At 44.1% G+C, this 16,568-nt stretch overlaps 1 protein-coding gene across 4 annotated transcripts in view; it reads right to left on the minus strand.

Moving 5' to 3' along the window:
• LOC118369059 (neuronal PAS domain-containing protein 3-like) overlaps nt 1-16,568 on the minus strand; it is a 536,261-nt gene that overhangs the window by 354,833 nt on the left and 164,860 nt on the right. For all 4 annotated transcript variants that reach the window (XM_052496674.1, XM_052496672.1, XM_052496675.1 and 1 more), the window contains one exon: nt 11,072-11,316. In XM_052496674.1, coding sequence (XP_052352634.1) covers nt 11,072-11,316 — 245 coding nt within the window. The remainder of the gene's footprint in view (nt 1-11,071; nt 11,317-16,568) is intronic.

The following is a 16,568-nucleotide window of genomic DNA, read 5'->3' on the forward strand; positions in this document are numbered from 1 at the left end:
ACATGTCCCTGGGTGATGCTCTCTCTCCTCTCCTCTCCCTGCCCGACTCACACCGACATGTCCCTGGGTGATGCTCTCTCTCCTCTCCCTGCCTGACTCACACCAACATGTCCCTGGGTGATGCTCTCTCCTCTCCTCTCCCTGCCCGACTCACACCAACATGTCCCTGGGTGATGCTCTCTCCTCTCCCTGCCTGATTCACACCAACATGTCCCTGGGTGATGCTCTCTCCACTCCTCTCCTGCCTGACTCACACCAACATGTCCCTGGGTGATGCTCTCTCCTCTCCCTGCCCGACTCACACCAACATGTCCCTGTGTTTAAACCCTGGCTATTGAGGTGCAGAAAATGGTGCGAATAAATTGGATGATGAAGGGAGTCATTTGTGTCCTGAATGATTGGGAGGAACCGCCACAAACACTTCAGGGGCCAGAGCCCTCCCTGACCTTCACCTGAAGGTCACCTTCTCTCTCGCCCCTTTTATATACATATACACTGTTACAGATACAAGTATCCTGTGTGTGTTTCTTTTCTCTCCTTCTCCCCTCACAGTTGAAAATCATCACAATACAGGTAACAAGTGGAGGACAGAGGAGCCTCTTAAAGAAGAAGTTACAGGTCTGTGAGAGCCAGAAATCTTGCTTGTTTGTAGGTGACCAAATACTTATTTTCCACCATCATTTGCAAATAAATTCATTCAAAATCCTACAATGTGATTTTCTGGATTTTTTTCTAATTTTGTCTGTCATAGTTGAAGTGTACCTATGATGAAAATTACAGGCCTCTCATCTTTTTAAGTGGGAGAACTTTCACAATTGGTGGCTGACTAAATACTTTTTTGCCTCACTGCATATACATACTGTACATATTTCTCTACTCCCTCTCTGTTGTGTCCCCACCCCTCTTTCTCTGCCGCCCCCTATCTCCTTCTCTCTTTTCACCCATCCATTAATGCAGTGGTGCATCAGTCAATGCTGGAGTTGATCTTTATCAGAGGGATAAATCAATAGTAACGGTGGTGAGAGAGAGCAGCCAACATGATTTAGTTGATATCCATTAAAGGTGGAGTGACGGACTGACTGGACCAGGGAGAAATTGGCACTGTAATGTTTTAAAATAAACTATATCACAGAATCATTTTGGACATTTTGATTCATGCCAAGGGTTGAAAAGCTATCAAAACAACTTGGTTTAAAGGTTAAAGGTATTACTGCTGCCTTAGTCAAGCCAATTACATTTGATTGGATACTTTCTTTGTTCAACAAGCTCTTTTCAAGTGTTTTTAATGTACTGTCAAAGTCTAATAGACAATTTTTCACGACTTTTATTGTCCTTGGGAAAAGGACCTTGGCTACAAGCCTTGTCCGAACCATCCGGCTCTCACCAGCTTCCATTCTGTTTCGCTACACAGATAGTGAGATCAGAAGGCTACTTGGCTACAGTAGAGAGTTGAGACCTTCATGGCAGGGCGATGTGAGAAGGCCATCTGAAGGCAGTGCTCTTCTCTGGCCTCTATAGTGTAAACCCACAGTGATGTGTACTACTTTGTGTGGGTATTAGCTGCAGCTGACTAAACGGCCAGTCACAACACTAGAAGAAAGCCTTTCCATATTCATTCCAACTGTCCCTCTGATTTATTTCTCCATTAATGTACCATTTGCAGAAGAGCAAATTACTGAGTCCATCGACGCAAGGTGTAGTGCCTGGCTACATGAGCAAATAATGCAGCTACAGTAGGCTATGCATTGGAATAAAAATAAATACATTCAAGGCTTGATTATTTTACAAGGGTGTCCAATTTTTTTAAATAAAAAAAAAAATATATACAGTAATCACATTGTGTAAAATAAGTCACAAAAAATGTACAAATAGGCATATTATAAATACACACATTACACACACGTGTTACACACACACACACATATATACAGTTGAAGTCAGAAGTTTACATACACTTAGGTTGTAGTCATTAAAACTCGTTTCAACCACTACACACATTTCTTGTTAACAAACTATTGTTTTGGCAAGTCGGTTAGGACGTGTTCTGTCTCCTAGAGATTAATGTACTTTGGTGCGAAAAGTGCAAATCAATCCCAGAACAACAGCAAAGGACCTTGTGAAGATGCTGCAGGAAACAGGTGCAAAAGTATCTATATCCACATTAAAACGAGTCCTATATCGACATAACCTGAAAGGCTACTCAGCAAGGAAGAAGCAACTGCTCCAAAACCGCCATAAAATGCCAGACTAGGGTTTGCAACTGCACATGGGGACAAGATCGTACTTTTTGGAGAAATGTCCTCTAGTCTGATGAAACAAAAATATAACTGTTTGTCCATCATTATGTTTGGAGGAAAAAGGGGAAGGCTTGCAAGCCCAAGAACACCATCCCAACCGTGAAGCGCGGGGGTGGCAGCATCATGTTGTGGGGGTACTTTGCTGCAGGAGGGACTACTGCACTTCACAAAATAGAAGGCATCACGAGGTAGGAAAATTATGTGGATATATTGAAGCCACATCTCAAGACATCAGTCAGGAAGTTAAGGCTTGGTCGCAAATGGGTCTTCCAAATGGACAATGACCCCAAGCATACTTCCAAAGTTGTGGCAAAATGGCTTAAGGACAACAAAGTCAGGTATTCGAGTGGCCATCACAAAGCCCTGACCTCGATCATACAGAAAATGTGTGGGCAGAACTGAAAAAGCGTGTGCGAGCAAGGAGGCCTACAAACCTGACTCAGTTACACCAGCTCTGTCAGGAAGAATGGGCCAAAATGCACCCAACTTACTGTGGGAAGCTTGTGGAAGGCTACCCTAAACATTTGACCCAAGTGAAACAATTTAAAAGCAATGCTACCAAATACTAATTGAGTGTATGTAAACCTCTGACCCACTGGGAACGTAATGAAAGAAATCAAATCTGAAATAAATCATTCTCTCTACTATTATTCTGAAATTTCACATTCTTAAAATAAAGTGGTGATCCTAACTGACCTAAGACAGAGAACGTTTACTAGGCTTAAATGTCAGGAATTGTGAAAAACTGAGTTTAAATGTATTGGGCTAAGGTGTATGTAAACTTCCCACTTCAACTGTACATCTGCAGACAGGCAGGCAGGCAGACAGACAGACAGACAGACAGACAGACAGACAGACAGACAGGCAGGCAGCCATACACGCACACACAAGGGCAGTCTCATACTGCTAGTAAGCTACTGGCAACCTCTGCGTTGTCGTCTCCATTGATGAATGAAATAGTTCACAGAAGCAAACAGAGACTCTTCATTAAGAGAAAACATCCAAACATCTTAGTGATTTCATGTCCCAGTAAAATAATCATGTAAAAAGTGATGTTTTATTTAGAAAATGACTCATATTCAGCCACAGTGTTTTGTCTTCTCCTCATGTTCCATTTCATTGTAATCCGTTCTGGAATATAAACGAAGTGACTACACTCATTTCCATTAAACCACATTGTTCAACAACAACGCTTCCTGGAGCTGTTTGTGCCCACAAAAAAAGTGTATAAGTAATTGTTTCCATGGCAATGACTTTATTTGGTTGTGCATACTAAAATAAATAAAGAAAATAACACAAACATGCCCACCAGCCTTCCAATGTAGCCAAAAGCAATTTCCTCTTCTAAATGTAGTTATGCAAAGCCTATGGGCATCATCAGCATTCAGTAATTACTTTTATAATTACTGCTGTTTTTCTCACTGTCATTCAATTTTTCTTACACTGTGACTGGGGAATAGAACATCTCACACTCACAGCTGGGCAAATTACTATCCATTTATTAAGTGGGGGAAATGTAGGAAGCTGTTTAGCCAATGCAGTACCTCTACTATAATACACTAAGCTTGTGTTAGTAAAGAGCTGCCATTTTTCCAAAAGGTGCATAAACATCACATTTATTCTCTGTGTCCTGAGTGTCCATTGTGATGAAATAACACCATGACTAAGTCCCAAATGGCACCCTATTCCCTTTATAGTGCACTATTTTGAATTAGTGGCCATAGGACTCTGGTCAAAAGTAGTGCACTATATAGGGAACAGGGTGCCATTTGCGGTGCACATATTAATCCCCTCATTACCAGCCACAGTGCGTGTGGCACAGTGGGCAAGAGGGAAAGTGCACTTTAATCAATGCCCTTTTCAGCACCAACCTTCTTACTCAAAACGACTTCACATGGATGGACTGGGCCACTTAGGGATTACAGCTCGATCGCTCTGCCAGGCGGTCAAAGGCTTCAACCAGATAACGTGTTAAACACCATTTGATATAGTATTTAATAATACATTACCCCCTTGGTCAGGTGGGTGGCACATTGGTAATATCCCCCAAGCAGTGGCAATGGGAAGCAGTGCATTATTTGCTGGGAAAAGGCTGGTAAGATATCAATGGTGCCGTGAGGGAGGGTAGCATGCAGACACCTCAAGGTCAATGTGAAAAGTCACTGACAAAACGATGTACCGTGGAGCAAGTACATGGGCTTCTGGCACTGATTCCATTCTTTTAATAGTTGCTTTACAGCTGAGGTAAATAAGAAAAGACCAAGTGACAGGTACAACCCTTACGAGAAGTGCACAGTGATCCATTTTGTATTCATACCAAAAAGAATGCACATCATTTCTCAAGCAAATGAGTTGAGTATGTATGAACTGAATGTTTCCGTATAAAACCCCTTAACAGTAGAAACGTCATATCCATTTGTTTTTCTTGCATTTCCTGGTATAAGCCTTGTCTGTTGTAAAACATCAAAGTGGTAAACATATTGCCACTATGTGAAATATGTTGTAATGGTTGGTCATAACTGAGGAAACAAAAGAAACATCATATCTGAAAGGGCTGGATGGATCATAAGTACAGAAATGCCACTGCTGTGTCTCTTCTCTCTATAATTAACACAACTAAGGCTTTGAGTCCCAAATGTCACCTTATTCCCTATGTAGTGCACTACTTTTAACCAGAGGGCCGGGTCAAAATAGTGCACTACATAAGGTGCCATTTGGAACGTAATGTGCTGAGCCCATTCAGGGGACATCAAACAGTATGACACATAGACTAGAGAGCCTCTCTGGTTGGTCTATGAAGATGATGCTTGACCCCTAATCTCACGCAAGGCTGCCAAACAACACTGTATTCAAGGGAGTTAAATGAGTCAGTTGCATGAATTGAAATTAATTCTGCCATCTTTCAGTGAAGAAATTCTCACCTTTTGTATTCCAATAGTAAATTATGTCCTACAAAAATGCTAAAATTCAAAGAATAAACAGGTAAACATTAAATGTACTGTATGCATAGTAAAACATGAATTGTGGAATGTTGGAAGGAGGTCTCTTTTTTGGAGCCACCCAATTCTTGCGTCTGGCATTTTACTGACTCCTCTCTGTTCTGCTCTACTCTGCTCCTCTCTGCTCTTATCTGTTCCTCTCCTCTCTGCTCCTCTCCTTACGTCTCTGCTCTTCTCCTCTCTGCTCCTCTCCTCACCTCTCTGCTTTTCTACTCTCTGCTCCTCTCCTCACCTCTCTGCTTTTCTACTCTCTGCTCTGCTCTTCTCCTCTCTGCTCCTCTCCTCACCTCTCTGCTTTTCTACTCTCTGCTCCTCTCCTCTCTGCTTTTCTACTCTCTGCTCCACTCCTCTCTGCTCCGCTCCTCTCTGCTCTTCTCCTCTCTGCTCAACTCCTCTCTGCTCCCCTCCTCTCCTCTCTGCTCCCCTCTTGTCCTCTCTGCTCCACTCCTCTCCTCTCTGCTCCCCTCCTGTCCTCTCTGCTCCACTCCTCTCCTCTCTGCTCCACTCCTCTCTGCTCTGCACTTCTCCTCTCTGCTCCCCTCCTCTCTTCTCTGCTCCTCTCCTCACCTCTCTGCTCCACTCCTCTCTGTTCATCTCCTCCCTGCTCCTCTCCTCCTCTCCTCTCCTTTCTGCCTCTCTGCTCTAATCTTCTCCTCTCTGCTCCACTCCTCACCTCTCTACTCCACTCCGCTCCTCACCTCTCTGCTCCTCTCCTCACCTCTCTGCTTTTCTCCTCTCTGCACCACTCCTCTCCTCTCTGCTTCTCTACTCTCCTCACCTCTCTGCTCCTCTCCTCACCTCTGCTTTTCTCCTCTCTGCACCACTCCTCTCCTCTCTGCTCCTCTCCTCACCTCTCTGCTCCTCTCCTCACCTCTCTGCTTTTCTACTCTCTGCTCCACTCCTCTCCTCTCTGCTTTTCTACTCTCTGCTCCACTCCTCTCCTCTCTGCTCCTCTCCTCACCTCTCTGCTTTTCTACTCTCTGCTCCACTCCTCTCCTCTCTTCTCTGCTCTTCTCCTCTCTGCTCCACTCCTCTCTGCTCCCCTCCTCTCTGCTCTGCTCTTCTCCTCCCTGCTCCTCTCCTCCTCTCCTCTCCTTTCTGCCTCTCTGCTCTAATCTTCTCCTCTCTGCTCCACTCCTCACCTCTCTGCTCCACTCCTCTCCTCACCTCTCTGCTCCTCTCCTCACCTCTCTGCTTTTCTACTCTCTGCTCCACTCCTCTCCTCTCTGCTTCTCTCCTCTCCTCACCTCCTCTCTGCTCCACTCCTCTCCGCTCCCCTCCTCTCCTCTCTGCTCCTCTCCTCACCTCTCTGCTCCTCTCTGTTCATCTCCCCCTGCTCCTCTCCTCTCCTCCTCTCCTTTCTGCCTCTCTGCTCTAATATTCTCCTCTCTGCTCCACTCCTCTCCTCTCTGCTTCTCTACTCTCCTCACCTCTCTGCTCCTCTCCTCACCTCTCTGCTTTTCTCCTCTCTGCACCACTCCTCTCCTCTCTGCTTCTCTACTCTCCTCACCTCTCTGCTCCTCTCCTCACCTCTCTGCTTTTCTCCTCTCTGCACCACTCCTCTCCTCTCTGCTCCTCTCCTCACCTCTCTGCTCCTCTCCTCACCTCTCTGCTTTTCTACTCTCTGCTCCACTCCTCTCCTCTCTGCTTTTCTACTCTCTGCTCCACTCCTCTCCTCTCTGCTCCTCACCTCTCTGCTTTTCTACTCTCTGCTCCACTCCTCTCCTCTCTTCTCTGCTCTTCTCCTCTCTGCTCCACTCCTCTCTGCTCCCCTCCTCTCTGCTCTGCTCTTCTCCTCTCTGCTCCACTCCTCTCCTCTCTGCTCCTCTCCTCTCTGCTCTGCTCTTCTCCTCTCTGCTCCACTCCTCTCCTCTCTGCTCCACTCCTCTCCTCTCTGCTCCTCAACTCTCTGCTCCTCTCCTCTCTGCTCTGCTCTTCTCCTCTCTGTTCTTCTCCTCTCTTCTCCACTCCTCTCCTCTCGTCTCCACTCCTCTCCTCTCCTCTCCTCTCCTCTCCTCTCCTCTCCTCTCCTCTCCTCTCCTCTCCTCTCCTCTCCTCTCCTCTCTGCTCTGCTCTTCTCCTCTCTGCTCTTCTCCTCTCTGCTCCACTCCTCTCCTCTCCTCTCTGCTCCTCTCTTCACCTCTCTGCGTTTCTCCTCTCTGCTCCACTCCTCTCCTCTCTGCTCCTCTCCTCACCTCTCTGCTCCTCTCCTCATCTCTGTGCGTTTCTCCTCTCTGCTCCTCTCCTCACCTCTCTGTGTTTCTCCTCTCTGCTCCACTCCTCACCTCTCTGCTCCTCTCCTCACCTCTCTGCGTTTCTCCTCTCTGCTCCTCCCCTCACCTCTCTGCTCCTCACCTCTCTGCGTTTCTCCTCTCTGCTCCTCTCCTCACCTCTCTGCTCCTCTCCTCACCTCTCTGTGTTTCTCCTCTCTGCTCCACTCCTCACCTCTCTGCTCCTCTCCTCACCTCTCTGCGTTTCTCCTCTCTGCTCCTCCCCTCACCTCTCTGCTCCTCACCTCTCTGCGTTTCTCCTCTCTGCTCCTCTCCTCACCTCTCTGCTCCTCTCCTCACCTCTCTGTGTTTCTCCTCTCTGCTCCTCTCCTCACCTCTCTGTGTTTCTCCTCTCTGCTCCTCTCCTCACCTTTCTGCTCCTCTCCTCACCTCTCTGCGTTTCTCCTCTCTGCTCCTCCCCTCTCCTCTCTGCTCCTCTCCTCACCTCTCTGTGTTTCTCCTCTCTGCTCCTCTCCTCTCCTCTCTGCTCCTCTCCTCACCTCTCTGCTCCTCTCCTCACCTCTCTGCGTTTCTCCTCTCTGCTCCGCTCCTCTCCTCTCTTCTCTGCTCTTCTCCTCTCTGCTCCTCTCCTCACCTCTCTGTGTTTCTCCTCTATGCTCCACTCCTCTCCTCTCTGCTCCTCTCCTCACCTCTCTGTGTTTCTCCTCTCTGCTCCACTCCTCTCCTCTCTGCTCCACTCCTCTCCTCTCTGCTCCTCTCCTCACCTCTCTGCTCCTCTCCTCACCTCTCTGCGTTTCTCCTCTCTGCTCCGCTCCTCTCCTCTCTGCTCCGCATGCATGAATAATAATATGCCCAGGTGGCGGAGGGGTTGGAGGGGATGAGGAGGCGTCGCCAGCCTTCAAACAAGAGAAAGGTCACGCTTGTTTGTGCAGTGTCCTTCAACAGATGTGAACTGCCTCTGACAGAGACTAGCAAATTTTGGGTTAAAACGCTCGGGGAAAAAAATTGTTGATGGGTCAATTACGGTAAAGGTCAATAGAAGGCAACGAGGAAGGAAAGAAGAGCAGCGAGAGAGGAGAGACTAAACTTATGATAATACATCAACAGCATTTGGAGAGAGAGAAGTGGAGGTCAAATTCCTTTAGCTTTGATGCCAGTACTATCGCCTATCATTTTTATTACATATCCGAGCAATCTATACTCAACTTTGTCACCTTGGTTTTGTATTCCATGGAATAGAGGCTGGTTTTAACTACGTTTGGCAACTCAGACAGACATCAGCGCCATCCAAATGCCGGATCTGTATGTTAAGGCACAAGGCAAATTGATTGAGAGACTGTGTCTGCTAAATGAACTGGGCCGGCCATGAATCAGAAACAGTGTAACTCTGCTGCTGTATGAGGCTGGCCTTCATCTGTGTAGCATAAACAACTCTGAAAAGAAAAGGGCCTGGCCTCTCCCTCATCTGATACTGTACAATAACACAGCATACCTTTCTCCCTCCTCCTGCATTACCATGCAGTGTATTGCTAAGCCTGGCTCCCGTGTGTGTGTGTGTGTGTGTGTGTGTGTGTGTGTGTGTGTGTGTGTGTGTGTGTGTGTGTGTGTGTGTGTGTGTGTGTGTGTGTGTGTGTGTGTGTGTGTGTGTGTGTGTGTGTGTGTGTGTGTGTGTGTGTGTGTGTGTGTGTGTGTGTGTGTGTGTGTGTGTGTGTGTGTGTGTGTGTGTGTGTGTGTGTGTGTGTGCGACATCTGTAAAACAATCAAAACGTATGACCCCCCTCCACATCCTCTTCCAGTATCCATATCCTACCTACAGCCTCTATAGCCTGCTGTGTCTGGCAGGCTGGGAGCTGTGGAAGCTCCGTGTCAGGCTCATCTAACGTAGCCTATTCAGAAATAACACTGATTCATGGGCAGAGGAAGATGGTAAGCCATCTTCATTAGCTACCGGCGATGCACAGCAACAAAAAGGATGGGATCAATACGCCACTCTGTTCAGAATGAAGTGAAAATAAAATGTGGTGAGTTAGTGATTCAATTCAGACTGCCACTATCTGTCTGCCAATAGAAAGACAAGACATGCAGCAGAGGTGGAGTCATTCATTCAAATATCCAAATGTAAAATGTTTCTGGTTCAATGCCCCCCCAGCAGCATTGTGTACTCATCTTTGATTGAATGTAAAGTGTAGGCTATAGGTCTTAGTTGTATCAGGAGGAAATCAAGCAGCCTTTTCCAATTCAATTCATTCAGCAGTATATATTTTCTAATTAAAATGCATGTGTCTCTTCAAAGCCAGACAACAATGATGCCATCTGGTGTGTGTGTGTGTGTGTGTGTGTGTGTGTGTGTGTGTGTGTGTGTGTGTGTGTGTGTGTGTGTGTGTGTGTGTGTGTGTGTGTGTGTGTGTGTGTGTGTGTGTGTGTGTGTGTGTGTGTGTGTGTGTGTGTGTGTGTGTGTGTGTGTGTGTGTGTGTGTGTGTGTGTGTGTGTGTGTGCCTCGGCAGAGCAAACATCTCGCATTGACTGAACATTTCTGCAATTGACTTTAATCTTTACGGTCATTCCTACTCCATCATACCCTATTAAAATATACAGATCTGTATATTCTTTAAGTGCACTGCACAAAGACTACATTTCAAAGGCAAATTTGTTACATTTGAATATACTCAGAATTTCTGCATGTACTAATAGGCTCAAACTGTATCAAAGTTAAATGTTTACATTTTCAATATGTGTGACCAGACCACAGGTGCCAGAGTTCCTAATTTCCCCTCCGTGTAGGCTTGTGTCCAGTAAAACATTCAAGGAATATCTCTATTTACCAATAGTCAAATTAACTTGTGGATACAATTTGTATGTCTCTGTGTCCAGCATGAAGGAGGTAGTTTCACGAGCCAATGCTAAATAGCGTTAGCCCAATGACTGGGAGTCTACAGGTACTGTAGTATATGCTACGCAGAGTCATAAAAATCTATGAGTTCATCTGACCCTGGGTAAGTAGAAAGATTTCTTAAATACCAGAATCTCACAGAATCCCTTTAATCCCGTCATGGTCTACAGGAGTTGACGTTTTATAATATTAGAATTTACAGTATTACCTTAATATCACAGTATGTTAAAGCTCAGACAAAGAGAGATATCATCAATGTTTAGCTGGTAAAGTGAGTGAACCATTGATATGAACATTTGGTACTGAACTACAGATATAGAATCTTAATTTGAGACAGTTTGCTACAGCGGTTAAATAATCCTACAGCAAAAGGACATGTGAATGATTATGTGGATTATAATTCATGGACATTTTTGTAGAGGTTGATATATTTTCGTAAGGGAAAATCAAGTCTGAAATTTCAAAGTGAAGATAACAAACTTCAGATTTGTTTTTAAAACCTCAAAATACACTACACGTTTTACATTTCATGTGTTGAAGGAAAGTTCTCCTGCAACCGGGTGATTAAATGAAGATCCTTATTATTATTATTATTATATCCTACATCTGAACTAAATTGTGGGTAGCTGGACCATGGTGGTGAATGGAGCTGACCTTTGACGGAGGTGTTGGGTGGTGGGCCTTCCATGCGCAGGTTCCATGGTGGGTCCCCCTGATTGGCAAAGTCCCTCATCTTAAGGTAGCTGATGGTAAGGCGGATGATGGAAGCCTTGTCCAGCTGGCTGGTGATGGCGCCGGGCAGAGGCAGCATCTTAGCCAGCTCGTAGAACTCAAAGTTCTCCTTCCCCCGCCGCGAGCGAGCCGCATCCCGGGACTTCTCCTTCCTCAGAGCCTGCAACCTGGTGGGGACAGGAGAAGAGACAGGAGTTAGGACTGGGGTTGTGTTCAGTAGGGATAAAACATTTAGAAACCTTTTGATATACGTGTATGGGAAATACTACCTCAACTCAGCAGTTAAGACCAGAGACATCTTGAAATTGGGAAATACTACCTCAGCAGTTAAGACCAGAGACATCTTGAAATTGGGAAATACTACCTCAGCAGTTAAGACCAGAGACATCTTGAAATTGGGAAATACTACCTCAGCAGTTAAGACCAGAGACATCTTGAAATTGGGAAATACTACCTCAACTCAGCAGTTAAGACCAGAGACATCTTGACATTGGGAAATACTACCTCAACTCAGCAGTTTAGACCAGAGACATCTTGAAATTGGGAAATACTACCTCAGCAGTTAAGACCAGAGACATCTTGAAATTGGGAAATACTACCTCAACTCAGCAGTTAAGACCAGAGACATCTTGAAATTGGGAAATACTACCTCAACTCAGCAGTTAAGACCAGAGACATCTTGAAATTGGGAAATACTACCTCAACTCAGCAGTTAAGACCAGAGACATCTTGAAATTGGGAAATACTACCTCAACTCAGCAGTTAAGACCAGAGACATCTTGAAATTGGGAAATACTACCTCAACTCAGCAGTTAAGACCAGAGACATCTTGAAATTGGGAAATACTACCTCAACTCAGCAGTTAAGACCAGAGACATCTTGAAATTGGGAAATACTACCTCAACTCAGCAGTTAAGACCAGAGACATCTTGAAATTGGGAAATACTACCTCAGCAGTTAAGACCAGAGACATCTTGAAATTAGGAAATATTACCTCAGCAGTTAAGACCAGAGACATCTTGAAATTGGGAAATACTACCTCAACTCAGCAGTTAAGACCAGAGACATCTTGACATTGGGAAATACTACCTCAACTCAGCAGTTAAGACCAGAGACATCTTGACATTGGGAAATACTACCTCAGCAGTTAAGACCAGAGACATCTTGAAATTGGGAAATACTACCTCAGCAGTTAAGACCAGAGACATCTTGAAATTGGGAAATACTACCTCAGCAGTTAAGACCAGAGACATCTTGAAATTGGGAAATACTACCTCAACTCAGCAGTTAAGACCAGAGACATCTTGAAATTGGGAAATACTACCTCAACTCAGCAGTTAAGACCAGAGACATCTTGAAATTGGGAAATACTACCTCAACTCAGCAGTTAAGACCAGAGACATCTTGAAATTGGGAAATACTCAACTCAGCAGTTAAGACCAGAGACATCTTAAGACCAGAGACATTGGGAAATACTACCTCAACTCAGCAGTTAAGACCAGAGACATCTTGAAATTGGGAAAAATACTAAGACCAGAGACATCAACTCAACTCAGCAGTTAAGACCAGAATAAGACCAGAGACATCTTGAAATTGGGAAATACTACCTCAACTCAGCAGTTAAGACCAGAGACATCTTGAAATTGGGAAATACTACCTCAACTCAGCAGTTAAGACCAGAGACATCTTGAAATTGGGAAATACTATCTTGAAATTGGGAAATACTCAACTCAGCAGTTAAGACCAGAGACATCTTGAAATTGGGAAATACTACCTCAACTCAGCAGTTAAGACCAGAGACATCTTGAAATTGGGAAATACTACCTCAACTCAGCAGTTAAGACCAGAGACATCTTGAAATTGGGAAATACTACCTCAACTCAGCAGTTAAGACCAGAGACATCTTGAAATTGGGAAATACTACCTCAACTCAGCAGTTAAGACCAGAGACATCTTGAAATTGGGAAATACTACCTCAACTCAGCAGTTAAGACCAGAGACATCTTGAAATTGGGAAATACTACCTCAACTCAGCAGTTAAGACCAGAGACATCTTGAAATTGGGAAATACTACCTCAACTCAGCAGTTAAGACCAGAGACATCTTGAAATTGGGAAATACTACCTCAACTCAGCAGTTAAGACCAGAGACATCTTGAAATTGGGAAATACTACCTCAACTCAGCAGTTAAGACCAGAGACATCTTGAAATTGGGAAATACTACCTCAACTCAGCAGTTAAGACCAGAGACATCTTGAAATTGGGAAATACTACCTCAACTCAGCAGTTAAGACCAGAGACATCTTGAAATTGGGAAATACTACCTCAACTCAGCAGTTAAGACCAGAGACATCTTGAAATTGGGAAATACTACCTCAACTCAGCAGTTAAGACCAGAGACATCTTGAAATTGGGAAATACTACCTCAACTCAGCAGTTAAGACCAGAGACATCTTGAAATTGGAAATACTACCTCAACTCAGCAGTTAAGACCAGAGACATCTTGAAATTGGGAAATACTACCTCAACTCAGCAGTTAAGACCAGAGACATCTTGAAATTGGGAAATACTACCTCAACTCAGCAGTTAAGACCAGAGACATCTTGAAATTGGGAAATACTACCTCAACTCAGCAGTTAAGACCAGAGACATCTTGAAATTGGGAAATACTACCTCAACTCAGCAGTTAAGACCAGAGACATCTTGAAATTGGGAAATACTACCTCAGCAGTTAAGACCAGAGACATCTTGAAATTGGGAAATACTACCTCAACTCAGCAGTTAAGACCAGAGACATCTTGAAATTGGGAAATACTACCTCAGCAGTTAAGACCAGAGACATCTTGAAATTGGGAAATACTACCTCAGCAGTTAAGACCAGAGACATCTTGAAATTGGGAAATACTACCTCAGCAGTTAAGACCAGAGACATCTTGAAATTGGGAAATACTACCTCAGCAGTTAAGACCAGAGACATCTTGAAATTGGGAAATACTACCTCAGCAGTTAAGACCAGAGACATCTTGAAATTGGGAAATACTAACTCAGCAGTTAAGACCAGAGACATCTTGAAATTGGGAAATACTACCTCAACTCAGCAGTTAAGACCAGAGACATCTTGAAATTGGGAAATACTACCTCAACTCAGCAGTTAAGACCAGAGACATCTTGAAATTGGGAAATACTACCTCAACTCAGCAGTTAAGACCAGAGACATCTTGAAATTGGGAAATACTACCTCAACTCAGCAGTTAAGACCAGAGACATCTTGAAATTGGGAAATACTACCTCAACTCAGCAGTTAAGACCAGAGACATCTTGAAATTGGGAAATACTACCTCAACTCAGCAGTTAAGACCAGAGACATCTTGAAATTGGGAAATACTACCTCAACTCAGCAGTTAAGACCAGAGACATCTTGAAATTGGGAAATACTACCTCAACTCAGCAGTTAAGACCAGAGACATCTTGAAATTGGGAAATACTACCTCAACTCAGCAGTTAAGACCAGAGACATCTTGAAATTGGGAAATACTACCTCAACTCAGCAGTTAAGACCAGAGACATCTTGAAATTGGGAAATATACCTCAACTCAGCAGTTAAGACCAGAGACATCTTGAAATTGGGAAATACTACCTCAACTCAGCAGTTAAGACCAGAGACATCTTGAAATTGGGAAATACTACCTCAACTCAGCAGTTAAGACCAGAGACATCTTGAAATTGGGAAATACTACCTCAACTCAGCAGTTAAGACCAGAGACATCTTGAAATTGGGAAATACTACCTCAACTCAGCAGTTAAGACCAGAGACATCTTGAAATTGGGAAATATACTCAACTCAGCAGTTAAACCAGAGACATCTTGAAATTGGGAAATACTACCTCAACTCAGCAGAGACCAGAGACATCTTGAAATTGGGAAATACTACTCAGCAGTTAAGACCAGAGACATCTTGAAATTGGGAAATACTACCTCAACTCAGCAGTTAAGACCAGAGACATCTTGAAATTGGGAAATACTACCTCAACTCAGCAGTTAAGACCAGAGACATCTTGAAATTGGGAAATACTACCTCAACTCAGCAGTTAAGACCAGAGACATCTTGAAATTGGGAAATACTACCTCAACTCAGCAGTTAAGACCAGAGACATCTTGAATATTGGGAAATACTACCTCAACTCAGCAGTTAAGACCAGAGACATCTTGAAATTGGGAAATACTACCTCAACAGCAGTTAAGACCAGAGACATCTTGAAATTGGGAAATACTACCTCAACTCAGCAGTTCAGCAGTTAAGACCAGAGACATCTTGAAATTGGGAAATACTACCTCAACTCAGCAGTTAAGACCAGAGACATCTTGAAATTGGGAAATACTACCTCAACTCAGCAGTTAAGACCAGAGACATCTTGAAATTGGGAAATACTACCTCAACTCAGCAGTTAAGACCAGAGACATCTTGAAATTGGGAAATACTACCTCAACTCAGCAGTTAAGACCAGAGACATCTTGAAATTGGGAAATACTACAGAGACTCAACTCAGCAGTTAAGACCAGAGACATCTTGAAATTGGGAAATACTACCTCAACTCAGCAGTTAAGACCAGAGACATCTTGAAATTGGGAAATACTACCTCAACTCAGCAGTTAAGACCAGAGACATCTTGAAATTGGGAAATACTACCTCAACTCAGCAGTTAAGACCAGAGACATCTTGAAATTGGGAAATACTACCTCAACTCAGCAGTTAAGACCAGAGACATCTTGAAATTGGGAAATACTCAACTCAGCTCAGAGACATCTCAGCAGTTAAGACCAGAGACATCTTGAAATTGGGAAATACTACCTCAACTCAGCAGTTAAGACCAGAGACATCTTGAAATTGGGAAATACTACCTCAACTCAGCAGTTAAGACCAGAGACATCTTGAAATTGGGAAATACTACCTCAACTCAGCAGTTAAGACCAGAGACATCTTGAAATTGGGAAATACTACCTCAGCAGTTAAGACCAGAGACATCTTGAAATTGGGAAATACTACCTCAACTCAGCAGTTAAGACCAGAGACATCTTGAAATTGGGAAATACTACCTCAACTCAGCAGTTAAGACCAGAGACATCTTGAAATTGGGAAATACTACCTCAACTCAGCAGTTAAGACCAGAGACATCTTGAAATTGGGAAATACTACCTCAACTCAGCAGTTAAGACCAGAGACATCTTGAAATTGGGAAATACTACCTCAACTCAGCAGTTAAGACCAGAGACATCTTGAAATTGGGAAATACTACCTCAACTCAGCAGTTAAGACCAGAGACATCTTGAAATTGGGAAATACTACCTCAACTCAGCAGTTAAGACCAGAGACATCTTGAAATTGGGAAATACTACCTCAACTCAGCAGTTAAGACCAGAG

Source organism: Oncorhynchus keta, chromosome 35 (assembly GCF_023373465.1).
Source record: "Oncorhynchus keta strain PuntledgeMale-10-30-2019 chromosome 35, Oket_V2, whole genome shotgun sequence".
Classification (NCBI taxonomy): Eukaryota; Metazoa; Chordata; class Actinopteri; order Salmoniformes; family Salmonidae; genus Oncorhynchus; species Oncorhynchus keta.